Source organism: Corvus cornix, chromosome Z (assembly GCF_000738735.6).
Source record: "Corvus cornix cornix isolate S_Up_H32 chromosome Z, ASM73873v5, whole genome shotgun sequence".
In the NCBI taxonomy this organism is placed as follows: Eukaryota; Metazoa; Chordata; class Aves; order Passeriformes; family Corvidae; genus Corvus; species Corvus cornix.
The window spans coordinates 66,805,632-66,821,787 of NC_046357.1; the positions used below are offsets into that span (position 1 = coordinate 66,805,632).

General features: G+C 37.7%; 1 protein-coding gene across 1 annotated transcript in view; it reads left to right on the forward strand.

Moving 5' to 3' along the window:
* The window catches only part of SV2C (synaptic vesicle glycoprotein 2C), a 116,125-nt gene that overhangs the window by 27,555 nt on the left and 72,414 nt on the right, over positions 1-16,156 (forward strand). The window contains exon 2 of the mRNA XM_010392761.4: positions 2,734-3,437. Coding sequence (XP_010391063.1) covers positions 2,858-3,437 — 580 coding nt within the window. The 5' untranslated portion in view covers positions 2,734-2,857. The remainder of the gene's footprint in view (positions 1-2,733; positions 3,438-16,156) is intronic.

A 16,156-nucleotide genomic window follows, 5' to 3' on the forward strand; every position in this document is an offset into this window, starting at 1 on the left:
AAATTATTCCTCTTCCTACTTATCACCTTAAGGCACAGATTTCAGTTCATTGAGAAAACAAAGCTGTTTAAAAAAGCAGTGTTCAAATTAAGCATTTGGCTTGGAAACTAAGGCAAGATAGACAGAAATTTCTGATTTCTGCCCAGACAGAAATTTTGCTCTGTCTATGTGCAGGTTTTTTGCCCGAAGAGTTATGCTCTTAATGAGTTTGAACAGGTGAAATTCCTTGTTGATGTACCTGGTTTATCACAAAATGTGGCGTAAGTTTTGTTACTTTTTCAAATTTGTCTTTTTTGAGTCTGTTGAACTCATGAGATAGGTGTTCTACAGAAGAGCAAAGCATGGTTTTATCAGTGCTGGCCCTTGGACTTTTTGTTCATTTGGTATTCCTAAACTCCTGCTTTCTTTGCTCTGTATAGATACACCCTGCAGTAAGAGGGAATTTGACAACTAAAAATCCTTAAAAGAAGACTGTACTCACTGGAAAAACAAAAATAAACAAATATGAGTCTAAGAATTAGAGGAATTCAGTGTTTAGGTTAAATGGATTGCATGGACTCTGTAAAATTACCTAAAATCTAGTAACACATTGTACTCATAAACACTCAGAAAAGTACCTGTTAGGAGTTCATGAAGATTTTGAAAGTATTTGTAGAAGGCTTCAGCAGATCCAGTGAATGTTTTGATGCACTGCATGTTCACCAACAGCTAGTAGATACTGTAGCCACACACAGGTAAGGATCAGATACCTAATTCAGCACATAAGGGATAACTTCTAAGGAGCACCTTGAAAACTGAAAAGTGAATTAGAGAAACTGCCTTGGCATAAAACATTCACCAGGATGACCTACTTAAAAGGATCACCACGTACCTAAACTCAGGCTACAGTTTGCAGTCATAAATATTACATCATGGCTTTTTTAAGGCTGCATTTCTCTTCCAGTAAATGCTTCAGTTCCCATTAATAGTTGAATAGTGCCATCACATCTGATTTCTCTGAGAAACATTCAAAGTGTATGAAATTAATCTCAAGGAAGATACTAAAAATAAAGACGTTTTCTACTATAGGTAAATTTCTATTTTTAAAAAGCTAGGGAAATATATTTTAGCTTCTAAAGTCATGTCTATATGATTGGAGGCTTCATTTTCTTGTGTCAAAATCACATCCTTTGTTTATCTAATGCAGTCTGTAATTTTTCCTATCTCTCAAAACACTATCAGTCCTAAAACTCATGTCTGGAGTATACTTCTGGAGACAGTATATGCAATAGAATAAATAAAGGACAACTTCTCAAAGCAATTCGCTGGTCTTCTCCCATGAAGCTCTGAGGGCAGTTCACACTGCTTTAGAAAGGGTAATAGGATTAACTTCAGAAATTTCCACCCATTTTTACTCCTGCATCATATCTCACAGCCTCCTTATTTGTGTTACTGCATTTTTCTGAGGTAATGATGGAAAATAGATCATTAAAATGATCATGGTTAAAAATAACCTTTTCCCCAAGCAGGAAGCAGGCAGTGTTTTCTTAGAAGCACTGATACAGAAATTTTAGCCTGCTTTCTCCCAGAGGGGAGGCTTCTACAGTCTGTTGCAGTGTCCAGATTCACACACACACACACACACACTCACTTAACTTTAGACACATGAGTAATGGTGCAGTTTTGTAATTGATTTTAGCTGTTCTAACTATGGACTGTTGCCAAAGAATGATCCTGCATTTCTTCCTTCTGTGTGCTTGCACGCTGCTGCCATTTCTTTCTCCTGCTCCTAGTGAGAGTGCAAATGTATGGTGATAAAATTGCTTTGCAAATATGCCTGAAAATTGCGCAGAGAAGAAGGGAATGGTTAGTCTTCAGTCTAATAAGCAAACTGCTCTTGACTCATTGTGTCTGCATTTGTTACCTTGAGGTGCACAAGACAGAGAGATACAGCAGGGGAGCAGCGAGGAGGACTGGGGTGAAATGTCTTGGTGCCTACATGCAGCTTGATTAGTGGGAACTCATGCTAGGGAGCTATTATTAGGGAACTAACACACCCTGAGATGCATTAGCTGATAATACACAGGTGCTCCATTCTGCTACTGTCAGTATAGATAGCAAAGAAAGAAATGTGTCTGTCCATGACTTTGGTATTGGGAATCTCCAGAGTGTGGAAGTCCCACCACTTCCACGCACACAGCTCCCTGCACTGAATTTTTTAGGGTGGGATTTCATATTGCTAAGACTCAGTGTGAATGTACTGTGAACGCATTGGCCAAATTCAGTCAGCTTCGAGACACTCATACAGATTGGAGGAATATTAACTTCCTGCAGGATTTGTGTTAAGTAGCAGGCTGGAGAGATATTTCATGGTAACTCATTGAGAGAAAATTAGTATGTGTAGCCCTTTCTTACAAAACAGGGAGTTCAAATGGGAACGGACACTGCGGACACAGTCAATATGATGTATGATACATGGAGTTACTTGGTTTCTTTCAGAATAAAACCTGGTATCTGAGACTAGAGAGTAAAAAATTGAATTCTGAAAACTGAAAGAGATAATAAATTTATCTTCAGCATATTTTCCTTGTAACCTGTGATATTTGTATCTTTGAAGAAAATACAGGTTTTTATATTCAAAATCCTGTGTTCTGATGTCCAGTGCTTAATTAAAGATTGGGATGATTCTGTATCAGTGTGAAGAGACATCTAAAAATAGTGAAGTATAAACTTCTTTTCTCTTATATTTTGCAGGTTGAATATTACAATTTCACTTGTACCTGGGCTTTTTCCACTGATGTCCAACACGCAATAGACATTCCAAACAATATTTGGCAGGTGCATTTGCAGGTTAACAGCAGTCCTTCTTGGATACAGGATGGAGGACACATACAAAGATAGGACTTCGCTAGTGAAAGGGGCCAAAGATATTGCTAAAGAGGTGAAGAGGCAAGCAGTGAAGAAAGTGAATAAAGCAGTTGACAAAGCCCAGGATGGCTACACGCAGAGGTCCTACAATCGATTCCAGGATGAGGAAGATGACGATGATTACTATGGCCAAGGAGGAAATTATGGTGTAGAAGCTAATGATGATGAAGGATCAAGTGAAGCAACTGAAGGACATGATGAAGATGATGAAATTTATGAAGGGGAGTATCAGGGAATCCCCAGCATGGGGCAGGGTAAAGATGACATGGTGGCCTTAGGTCAGTCTATGCGTGATGAATACAAGGATCGTCATGAACTGGAAACCGAGAGGAAAGCTGATGAAGAAGAGCTAGCACAGCAATATGAATTGATAATACAAGAATGTGGCCATGGTCGTTTCCAGTGGGCCCTCTTCTTTGTGTTGGGAATGGCCCTAATGGCTGATGGGGTTGAAGTGTTTGTGGTTGGATTTGTGTTGCCCAGTGCTGAAACAGATATGTGTATACCCAATTCTGGATCAGGATGGCTTGGTAAGTAAAGTCTTCATTCTGTCTTTTTGCTATTAAGATATTTGCTTACAGTAAGCCTAAATGTGTATTTGTCAACATAGAAGCTTATATAAAAATATGTCCGTCTTGAATATAAACAAGAAATCCACAAATTGTTTTAATATTAATGGTAATTAACATTGATTAACATTAGTAAAGAATTTAATGGATACTGTAATTTTATTTTTTAGGTGACTGTTTTCTTAGTCGGTAAATAAATCACTAAAGAGAAAGACTCCACAGTAAAACTTAAGAGGAGAGGGACAAATTTTGTTCTCATATACAAGAGTAGATGTCCAGACGAACTAATCTAAAAACAAAGCAAAACCACAAAACCAGCCCACAAATGGAGAACTGGAGTCCTGCTGAAATTATATAGGTGTAATAAAGAGCAGATGATACAACTGTCCAGCAACACTTTCACATTGCATGTGAGCCTTTCCAATGGTGATATGAAATTCAATCTGGAAAATGCAAAAATTTCCAGTGAAAATGCTGTATAATATAACCTTTCACTCTTTTTGTCTTTAGTCTTTTTATACCAATGACTGCTCTCTAGCATCCAAAGAAAATAATGTTTACTTAGCTTCAGGGAGACAAAAGAATGAACAAGAGCCTGGGGTGTGCTTTGTGTGTCCATTCTGTTGATGGGGATGGGCCATGTCTCACCCCCTTGCCTGTTCCCTCCTATGGTATGGGAAACAGGCAGTCTGAGCCAGCCTTGTGTGGCTTAGTGAGAGCAGCAGCAGTTCTGCAATCAGGTCCATGCTTGTCTTCCCTGGACATGCCTGGGCACAGCAGGAAAAACAAGGTTCTCATGGGGCAGGGCTGTGAAGAAAAGGTATAGAAATGGTTCCCCAAGGAAGAGGAGAGGTAGAAGCCTGGGCAATTGTAACAGAGCAGGAAATGGAATGTATGTTTGCAGATAATGACTTGGGCCTGGAGACTATTACAGAAAAGGAGGACTCCTTATAAGATATTTAGAAGCCTGTGTTTTCTAGCAGATGTTCTGCTTGTACCCTGCGTCTTTGCAGCACATGGTTCTGTTGCAACAGATCTCATTTTAGCTTAGCTCAATTTCCTGACATATTGATACCAGCAGTTTGGCTCTCTGGGTTTCAGTACAGTGGACTGCAGTCTCCCCCAGTTATATCTCTAAGCCTCCCTCCGGGTGACAGGATCATGAGTGGAAACAGGTGAGGAATTCCCGGATGACTGTGTCCTTTGAGTCATTCCTTGCCATTTGATCATTTCTTGTAAGAAGTACTCTGCCTATATATGTACAGTGCAGTGATTAAACTTAAAATGGAGGGAAATACATTATTAAAGTTTTTATGGTTAAAGATGCTGAATGCAAAGAATCTGTTTTGTACTGCTTGTTTACACAAAACGCCAACATTGTATGTGTCATGCTTGGACCTGTGAGCTTTCAGGTCTACTTCTTAAAGAAAGATGAGAAACAAAACCAATGCAAACCTGTATCACTAGATAAATGTCAATGAGTCAGTGCAGATAATAACATACAATGCATCTTTGAAAAGTAGTGAATTCCCAACTTGGTTTTTTTAACATGATTTTGAGGACATCCTTAAAATCTACGCCTCAATTTTTATTTTTTTTTCTAATTTTTCTAATTTTTACATTGCTGGAACAAAAATTACTTATCTCAACCCTAGTTTTTAATTTTTGATAAACCTGTTTGTTTTACCACATGCACATTTCTTGACAAATGGAGCACTCAAAGTTGTCTGTGTCCTCCAGGACAATAAAACATAAGGGTAACCACCAAATCCCTCTGCAATTAATTCATATTGCATTGTATTTTCTACAAATAGTATTCTACTTAAACAACTGCATTAAGGATCATGGAGGTGTCTGGAACTGGGAGCGGGGAATATTGTCCCCATAGCAGTAGGGGCCATGAGTATTCATAATCGGCTTCTGGCCTCTGACCCATGTCAATAAGGTTGAGGATTTCTCTGTCACTGGAGTTCTTATGATATTGCCTTGAGATGTATTGGAATAACTCCGTAAATATTTAGCTAAAATTCAGTACAGAAGCTGTTAAATACCTCATAGTTACAAGTATGAATGTGTGTGTTGTGTATAAATGATGCTTGTTGAAAAAATTAAGGTAACAGATCTGGAAAATTCAGCTGTGCTACTAATGTATTCTCATGCCTAAAATATAGAAATTGTATCTTCCTTTTGCAATAATATAAAACTAGCCTCTGTGTTGTGGTATTAACAAACAAATAATTATGTACTAAAAGATTAACAGACAAAAGCACGAAAGAACAGAGATAAGCAATTTCTTTCCCAGTGTGTATTGAAGGCATTGCAACACGTGACTGTTTTACCAATAATTTCACCAAAAAAAAATATTTCTTACTCATTGCTACTAGAAATATATCATAAGCTGCAAGTCATCAGTATACCAATGTACATATTGCTTACAAACAAAGTAGGTATACTGCTTGCAGAGAGCATAACCTTAATTCCAGTACTAAAAAATATTAATTGTAGCAGTGAACGCTTACTGAAAGCATTTTTATGTTGTCATAACAGGGCCCTCACAGCTGTGCATTTCAATTATTTTGTGCTTGTGATTTCACTTTATAAGTACATCCTAACTGGGGTCTTCCAGACTGGCATAATTCTTTTTTTCATTATTAGAATCCCATAATCCAGAAGGTTCTAATGTTGTTAGAATATTAAAGTCATAGGACTAATGCTAAGAGTTATAAGGTAAAATTAGTACACATACACAGTATTTATTATTCAGGCAATTTTCTAGACTGTTAAGATACATACTACGAACATCTTATTTTGTCTTTGAAAAAGTATTCATTGATCTGGTTGTAAAACTGATTTCTCATACATCGTGCCATGATCATTTACTAGGGAACATGAGCTAATTAAAAACATGTGACGATATTCATTGAGTCTCCCTGTTGCATTTTTTTTTTTTAAATTCACTTTCACAAAGACAATTTCCCAAAATCCTTCCCTATTGACCCTTGAATGAGCTTGAGATCACTTTATTGATCACCAGCAACATTTCAGAGCCCATAAAGTCATATAACGAGTGTGATGATGTCATGAACTAGTTTCAAGTTGTCTTTTGAATTAAATAATAAAACATTTTTTCATCTCAAGTAAGTGATTTTCTTAAGAAAAGGGAAGTTGAATAGCTTAAATTCTCCCAGATTATAGTGACATGTCACTAAGCATGAGAAAAAGGTGTCCCTGCTGTATACATGACTTGGGTGTACTTGCCAGCTCCTGCATGTAAGTGGATTCATAGTGACTTCTTGGGTTCTGACACTGATGAGGCAAGGCTGTATTCTCATGAGACAGGTTGTAGGCTCAGGTCTAGAGATGCTGTTTTAACTCTTTTCCTGCATGCATCTTCTCTCTTTGGTTTTACCCATCAGAAACAGACTGATTTTAAGTTAATTTTCTGGGCTGTGATTTGGGTATACTTTTCTTCCTAATTTTTCTCTGTCTTTGCATTCAGATTGGTCTTTGCATTCAGATTGTTCTTAATTGTTTTGGGTTTTTTTTCCTGTAAAGTTTATAGTACGGCCTTTTCTTTCCTCAGCATCTCTGTATCTGAAATACTGAAACATTGTTTTTCCTAAGCTAGGAAAAGCTAGTCTTTCCCAGCTCTATCTGTTCCGAATTCCACGCCACTCCTGACTGTCCTGTCACTGGTTCTCCCATGGGACCTGTAAGTGCTCACCCTTGTGCAGGACCCTTGTCAGCTGCACTGCTGTCACCACTGTTAGCAGTACATACAGGCTGACTCCTGCTCAGCTGGTCCATGAGGCCATTCTTCACAGCATCAGCTGGCACATTTTTCAGACACCTCCATCCTTTTTTTGTACTTTATCACAGAATCATAGAATAGTTTGAGTTGGAAGGGACCTTTTAAACATCATGCAATCCAACCCCCCTACAATGAACAGTGATGTCTTCAACTAGATCAGGTTGCTCAGAGGCCCATCCGCCTCAATACTAGAAAAAATTGTCTAAACATCTCAGGATTAGTGATTAACTTTAAACATTTTATTTTTATCTTTTGCATGTGTACCAACAAAACCTGAAAACTGATTAAGCACTCTTATTCACTGATTGCCATCCTTTACGGGGGCCAATTGTTCCTTAGTGATTTCTAATAGTCACCCTGGTCTGTTTGGAATCCCTATACGATCCTCTGTACGAAGTTAAGACCAAATGATTTCTTGAGGGTGAATAGTCTTCTACTCTGTTCTGTCTTACCATTGCACTAACCTATGTGTTAATCAAGGCTTTGATACAGGTTCATAGACAATACACTAGAAATAATTTTTATATGTAAAAGACATTCTTAGCTGATGAGTCAGTCATACAAACAGTTTCTTCCATCTAAAAACTGCAAGTATTGTGGCAAATCACTGGACTGATAATGCAAGTTTTGTGAATATGAATAACAACAAACAGCTTACCTTGAAAACTAAATTATTTTCTGAAACCCCACATTTAGTGTCAAATAATACCTTGATATACAGGTTCTTTCTGTTATTTCTGGATTTAATAATAAAATTTTGTGTAGTATTTGTAGAAAGAAAAGTATCATAGGCATAACTAAGTCTTTTGGGCAGAAGAAGTTCTCAGTCTGCGACAACAGCCTACCAATTCTGCATTGATTACTAACTTGCACATTAGCTGTTCTGATAACAGTGCTTCCCATGCCTAATCTGTTTTAAATTGTACCAAACATAACCAGCGTAATTCTAATCCAGACAGTTCTTTCTCTTTACACAAGAAGAAGTGCTCTCCTGAGGTTTGGTAGCTGGTGCAACGTGCTTATAAGCTCTGCTAAGAATACCAAATGACCACTGAATATTTCCACTTCTTAGTTTACAGAAGCACTGGCTTGCCAGATCCTTGCTACTTAATTTGATTCTGGTTTTACAATGATCATTTTCAACAACTTTATATTCACCAAACACCTTCCTTGCATTGATGACAAATACAAGTCCTTTACTTGGGACAGAACAACTCAAATCACTGGTACAGGCTAGTCACTGAAATGCTGGGTAGCAAACAGCTCTGCAGAAGGATGTGTGGCTTTTAGTAGGAAGCAAGTCGACATGGGGAAGCACTGCCTTGCAGCTGCATTGGCAAATGTGACCAGTAAGCAGAGAGGAGTGATTATTTTCCATTCTCAACACAGTGAGCCCACATATTGTCTTGTTGTGGAGCCACCTGAAAAGAGATTAACAAATTCAGGCAAATTTAGTAGAGGACTAGTAATGTGACAAGAGGAGTGGAATACACAGAATACAAGAAGAAGCAAAAGGATCTGATCTTGTTTAGTGTGGAGGAAAGGGGTCTAAGTGGTGAATCTCTCTTTACTATTTGGCAACAAAATTGAGAGAAGCTACAGTGAAGGTGGATTAAATTTTTTCTCAGAGGAACACAAGAGGTTAGAAGTTGCAATCAAGGATCATCTGGTAAATGAGGAAAGTTGAGAGTGAGGTGGTCAACCACTGGGAGATGTTGCATAGTGAAACTGTGGTATATTTGGGAGATTTTCAAAAGTTGACTGAAGGCCTGAAGCAAAGTAATCTTGCTTTGAAGGTAACCCTGCTTTTAGCAGAGGTCAGACAAAAGCTCTTCAAAAGCCCCTCCCGACCGAAAATTTTCTGATTTCATAAATGAAAAAATAGTTGATTGCAAATGTATGACACTTCCACCTACCTATGACTAAAACACATTCTCCAGCTGTTACACTTCAGTAAGCTTTTAAAGGAAAGGCGGGTTAGAACTCATGGATTGTACATAGGCTTGCTCTTTCAAACACAGACTAGTTATCTAAATTAATTTCGGCAAAATCATTTAGCTTGAGTTATTTGTTCTCCTCCTGAGATCTGGCAGAAACCTGGAAGCATGTGATAAAATGTTGGTGAATAAAGGGCTGCAGGACCTGAGTTTGACAGGAGAGTTTTTTAAATATTGATGCATCTACATGCCTGGTGGGATTATTTACTAGTTAAGAGGTTTGCATTTTAATAGATTGTCACAAAACTGTCCTTACACCGCAGTGAGTAAAATGCCTTCTGCTGCCGTAAGTAGTTATCTGTGTATAGCATTGTTGTCTTTTTTTGTTGAATATTAGTAGAGGTAATTAGAGATGGATGAGATTTATTGCATGTTCCTGCATAAAATACAGTGGGAGAAGATGATTGTCTTCTGGTTATGTTCCAGTTATTAGTATGGTACTGCATTTGTTATGACACAATACATCACAAGTGACGTAAAATAAAGGAAACCCGGGCTCTGTTACTCTATCTTTTACTGTTGTGTTGAGCTAGTAGATGTACTGTTAAACACTTGAAAATTCTGGGGGAAAGTATTTTTTTTTATTATGGAGAGCATGTTGAAGTTTTTGCTTAAATTATTTTATACTTCAGGGATAGGGAAAGAGATTTATATCTAATTTTTTACTGTGGACACTCGGCCAAGGTATACATTTTATTCAAGAGAGCACAGATATCAAAAAAGTTAGGTACTTATATATGATCTGGTATATATTCACAAGAAAAGCATCCAGGTAAAGAGTACTTATGGGAGGCATATCAGACCCTTGCTTGTGAGGAATCCCACTGAAATAACAGAAAGAGTCTGTTGCACTTACAGTTAATAGTAGTAATAAATCTTTAGCAGCAATAGAAATATTTAGAAATAGAGTTGCAGTCACTGAAATGCCTTCTAAATACTCCAGAGCAAGGTGAAAATTGGTCTGTAGGATTAATGTACTACTTCTTCAGAAGGAGATGCCAGAAATACAAATGCCATCATGCATACCGTTCACCTTTGGTACAGTTCAGTTCCCTTGCAATGACATTATTAAAGTCCTCCTACTGCTTGCCTTCCAAACACAGTTATTTGAAGGAGAAACATTAAGAGACAGACCCTTAAAATTTCTAAGTTGTTACAATATACAGACCAGTGAAAATGGTAGTCATGTCTGGTTTTCTTTTCTGAGGGGGAAAAAAGGGACAGTGGAGGGAACATGCAACATGATTCTGTCTGTTATGAACTGGACTAAACCTGTATCACGTGGAACATCGTGGACCTGTCACGAGACAGGAACTGGGAGCACAGATTTGAACTATTAATAAATTACAGTGTACTCAGTCCTCTGTGCTGGTGCATGCTCCCATTGTAAGCCACTGTCTAAGGTGGGTCATAGCTGCCCTCCTTTTCTGAGTACAATGTTGTTTCCAAGCCACCTTATTGAAGCCAGTATTAAGATGGTGAACAGACCCATTTCAAATGTTTTTCCTTTTCAGGTTGTTTCTGCATGCGGCTTTACTGCAAGGACCTATAAGAATCATTGAGTCCAACCTATCGTCCTGCTCAGGACAGCCCCAAGAATCACACCATGTACCTGAGAGCATTGTCCAAACACTTCTTGAGCTATGTCAGGCTGGTGCTGTGACCACTTCCCTGGGGAGCCTGTTCCAGTGCCCAGCCAGCCCATGAGGAAGGAACATTTTCCTGATATCCAGCCTAAACCTCCCTGGCACAGCTTCATGCCACTTCCTCAGGTCCTGTCCCTTGTCAGCAGAGAGGAGATCAGTGCCTGCCCCTCCGCTTCCCCTTACAAGGAAGCTGTAACTGAAATGAAGTCTTCTCTCAGACTCCTTCAGGCTGAACAGACCAAATTACCCCAGCTGCTGCTCATACAGCTTCCTGTTAAGGCCCTTTATCATATTCATTGCCCTCTTTTGAGCACTCTCCAATAGTTTAATGTCTTTTCTTTGTTGTGCCACCCAGAACTGCCCCCAGCACTGGAGGTGAGGCCGCCCCAGTGCAGAGCAGAGCGGGGACAATCCCCTCCCTTGCCCGGCTGGTGATGCTGTGCCTGATGCCCCCAGGACACAGGTGGTCCTCCTGGCTTCCAGGGCACTGGTGACTCATGTTCAACTCCCATATCCCTCTCCAAGGGCTACTCTCCAGCCTCTTGTACCATTTATTTGCACAGAGGATTAAAGCTAAATCATTACTGCTTGTAGTAATCTTCAAATCTCTGTCTCAGAGATTGATTTTGTCTAAAATAATCTAGTATCTCTGGGCTGCTTTTTTGCTCATGACAGGTTATTTTCTGGGTCTGCCTATCCCATCACAGATCAGTAATTTTACCATTTATGTCAAATTAATTTATAGTCTTACAAAAGTGGCCAAAAAAAGGAATTGCTTCCCAAAGGAAAAGCCTGAGGGCCATGTTGATTTCACACATTTAATTTGGCTGCCGCTTCCACTTTTTCCTCTCTCTCTCAACTGCCATGGGGTCCCTGGTTGACAATACATCGCTTCTTAAATCAATTTGTCAAACAGAGATTTTTAGCCAAACTGAACATTTAAAATATGACGGTGCAATCTCTTCCAAGTCTCTGGTTAATTCTGTGGCAGAGTTTAGTTATAATCTGCAAGCTTTCACAATTTTTTGTGTATCTTTGAATATTGCATCTTGCATCAAATGCTGAGCTATGAAATTAAAGAGCGAATGCATGAGTTCCTTGTCAAGAAGAAGAAATATTTTCATGGAGAAAGTGTTAATGAACTTCATTAAGACATGGAACAAACATAATTAAATGGCTTGTTGTCACAGCTGAGTAAATATCTTCCTATACATGTAATCCTTGAATTTAGTCCATCAAGACTTTAGAGGCTGTCAAAGTTCGACTTGTCTTTTTATCTTACACTATCAGTATTTTGAAGAATTGAAAGAAAATTGTGTGTTATTGTAGAAACAGTTTGAAATAACTTCTTATTCCAGACCTTTGACTTGTTTAAGGGAGTGTCAGTGCTGAAAAGAAAGGAACACAAATAATTTTTTAATCTGATCTGGCTGCATTTTACTGCAGATATAATTCTTTCCTAGTGATGGGCACATCAATTCTCACTGTACACACTTGTTTCACTTGTTTGAAGTATCAGTTTATGATTGTTTCAAAGGTATGGAATATCACTACTTTCATAGCTGATGCAGCACCAAAGTGGGGGTTATACAATATTATACTACAAATACTTACACAAGGGAATAATACAGAGTCACTGCAGAACAGATACATGAATATGGCATGTGTATGTTTTTAAAAATCTTCTCTTCATGCAATTACTTGTTATTTGCATGAATATAATGGTAAGCTATAATGGCAGTTAAAAATCTGTCCAGGATACCACGATTTACTGACATTAATAATAAAGTTTCTTGATTGCATTTATTCTTATTCATTTTTCAATGCTTTGTCAGCCCTATACAGAATCAGAAGTCTTGATATAAGGGAACAATATAAATGTAAGATTTCGTAGTTTCACATGCTATTAACGGGCCACAGGAGTTGGGGAGGAGTTACTCACAGATTTATTATGTGAGCAGAACTATGGGTAACTTAGGGAAGTTCTGTGCATTTTTTTTTTTTACTAGGGAATCTTAGATTTTACACTCAGAGCAACTCTGCTTACTACTCACACTGCTAGATGGGCACTTCCATACTGCCAAAGGGAAAATATTGTTCCCTGGCTCTGCTAAACCTATGACATATTTAAACAGCATCAGCCAGTCTGCTCCAGGTGAAGGAAAAAAATACCAAGAGGTTTTGGTGACACATTACATATGTCAAGTTATCCTAACTTTTCTTAACAAGTAAACTTTACTCAGGATCAACATGTAGTGGACAAAATGTTTTCAAAGACTCACAGAAACCTGTTTAAAAGGCAGAAAAGTGTTTCTATGTAACTTTTTGAGGGGATTGTAGAAAATTGGGAGAGTACTGTAAAGTAGAAAAATTAAGAAAATGGTGTAAAGTGAAACTGGCTTTACATCCACAGTGTTAAAAAAGGTCTGCATTTTCAATGATAGGCAAAGGTGGCCATTTGCAAATTTCTTCATATCAGTCTATCTGGACAGAAATTATGTGCTTTATACTGGTGAGAAGTGGAGAGTCTTACATGAATTTGAGGAGTATGGATGAATATAACCCATGTGGTGTGTGACTCTCTTGTGCTGCATATTGTTTTTGTCTGGCATTTGTCAGTCCTGCTCATTTTCACAGAGAACAAGTATTTTCCTAATCCGTTAGAATTCAGGGCAATTTTCAAGGTTGGTTCTGAAGCTGCCACTAGCAAGTCTTGTTAAATGGAGATCATAAACTGATAGATGCAGTCATCTAAAAAAATTTCCATTTAGACATTATAACAGTGCCTCCTGGTACTATTGTAAATACATAATTTAAAAGCCTGTTTAGCTTCACCAGCACCTGCAGGTGTATTGGCAGCACATGGAAGATTATTCTGATCCGTTATTCATAATTCTGCCATTGGATGATTTAATCTGTTTCATTGACTCTAAACTGGAAAGCAGAAAGAAGATGTGGGATGGAAGTTTCCTTTCTCACTCTCATGCAGCTCTGTGCTAGGTGAGGTAGACCAGGTATCTTGTCAGACACTGGGAAATGTGAGAGTTTCAGAGCCTTATTAATTTTGGTAAGCTGTTTCTAAACAGCTGTTTCAGCCTAACTCAATGTCTGTTTCTCAAAGCAAAAGGTTTGGTTTTAGGGTTTTTTTCTTTAATTTTGTTTCAGGTTTCTTTTCTGTTTTGTTTTCCTAGTGTAATTTTTCTTCCTCCACCCTTCCAGTTCATTGGAACAATGATGGTAACAGCCACTGTATGGATGAAATAAAATAAAAAGAAGCTATTTTCTCCCATTTACAAGGAAAGAAGTTTACTTCTGCACTGGGATATACTTATAGAAAAGACACTTAATGGCTGATTAAACACTGGAAAGACAACCAATGGTTAGCTTAAATATTGAACAGAAACCACCGAGATTGTAGTTTTGTTAATTAGTTCTTAGTATCATGAGTTTTGATTTGCCGAGTTGGATGCATCTGTTATTAATTTAGATTTTTATACATTGGGATTTTTGTTTTATTCAACACTAATTAACAGTTAGTGATATTCATGGGATGTGCTCTGTTTAGAGTCAGAAGCAGGACTAGTTGAATAAGAAATTAATATTCAGGCAATAAAAAATGTGGCCAAAATGAACAGTTTTGATATGAAATGAGATGATTAATGTAGATGACTGCGTGGGCAATTTAAAGCTTTAGTGAAATATATTTTTTGGCTTTGAAATTTAATTAATCCTAGCTCATTGCACAGTACTATGCACTGTTCAAACATATGCAGCATTTATAATCATTCTGATTCCCAGGACTGCCATGGAAGTGCATTTCAAATTGCAAAGTCACAGCAATTTCTACCATGACAGGGTCAATTCAGAGATGGACAAAGTGTGCATTGAATTTAGCATCTAAATCAGAGAGCAGAAAAAATCCAGAGGAACCTCCACAGTTGCAGTGGGATAAAACAGGAATTAGGGGGGCTAGGACAGCTTAACTAGGTGTGTTTTATCCAAAGCATGTCTGTTAGGATTTTCTTGCTAGTGCCAGAGGGAATTGTTGGATCAAAGGAAAAGATAATGTGAAAATAGTATGTTCAATGATAGCACCTAGGGAATCTGTCAACAGCTTCACGTCATCACCTGGGATTACCCGATCTTATGTTAATGTCTGTGCTCTGTATATTGCATATTGATAGCTACTAGCTTGTAAAATATTGTTTATATGGGAAGCAAAATACCATGTATTGGTTGGTTTTTACATTTCCATGTTGTTAAATTTGAATGCTGATTGACCATTTGCGTTGAAAGTAGCAAGAAAATAGTGCTTTAGTCTTTTTTTCTATAATGAATCATTGGTTTATCTAACCAAGTAATAGCTGTATGAAATAGCAGTGTGCTGCTGTTTCCTGAAATAATGACAGTCAGTATCTAATTTATAAATTAATCCAATGAAGAAATGGAATAACTCTGATCAATTTTTTATTCTGATAAATCTGTCATGGAATAAATAAAAATTATGCTAGCATCTGGTAGAAGATAACAGTTTTTTTAAAGACTTAAGTTATTGACATGATAACATTTTAAAAGCAGAAGTGATGATGACAATGTACTGCTGCCTTATCAGCAAATGCAGCTGTGAAGAAAATTCCTCATCCTAGCAAGTAATCCATTACATGTCACAATCTCTGCAGCTACTGACCTTCTTCTATTAATTTATTAATTTATCTAATTTGGATATGAGGACAAGCAGAAGCAGTTATTCCTTTTGTTATTACAGTATTTAATTTAAAATAATACCTGAGTACACAAGAATGTATGTTACTAATGAAGTAATACTCTGAAACTGAGTATTATTTCATCAGTAAAGAAAAGTATCAGCACGCCTGGTGGTGTAAATTTTAGATATATTGTAAGGTGAATGTCACTAGAACTGTAAGGAAAGTTAACAGCATACAGAAAAGTAGAGCAAGAAAATACGATGTTTTTCAAAATGAACCGATAATGTAAAGGTCTAGAGCTACATTACCTTGGTCTGCACTAAATATGTAAACCAGAATTAGTCTCATTAGCCCAAGGAGAGGAAACATGGCAGAAAAATGACAATTTTTTCATGATGGAATTAAACTGAAGCACTGCAGGTTGTAAATCTCACAATTGAGGTACAGTGAACACACCAAAATTAGGCACATAAATATAATATGAGGATGCTAGAGGAAACAAACAAAAAATCCCCCCATT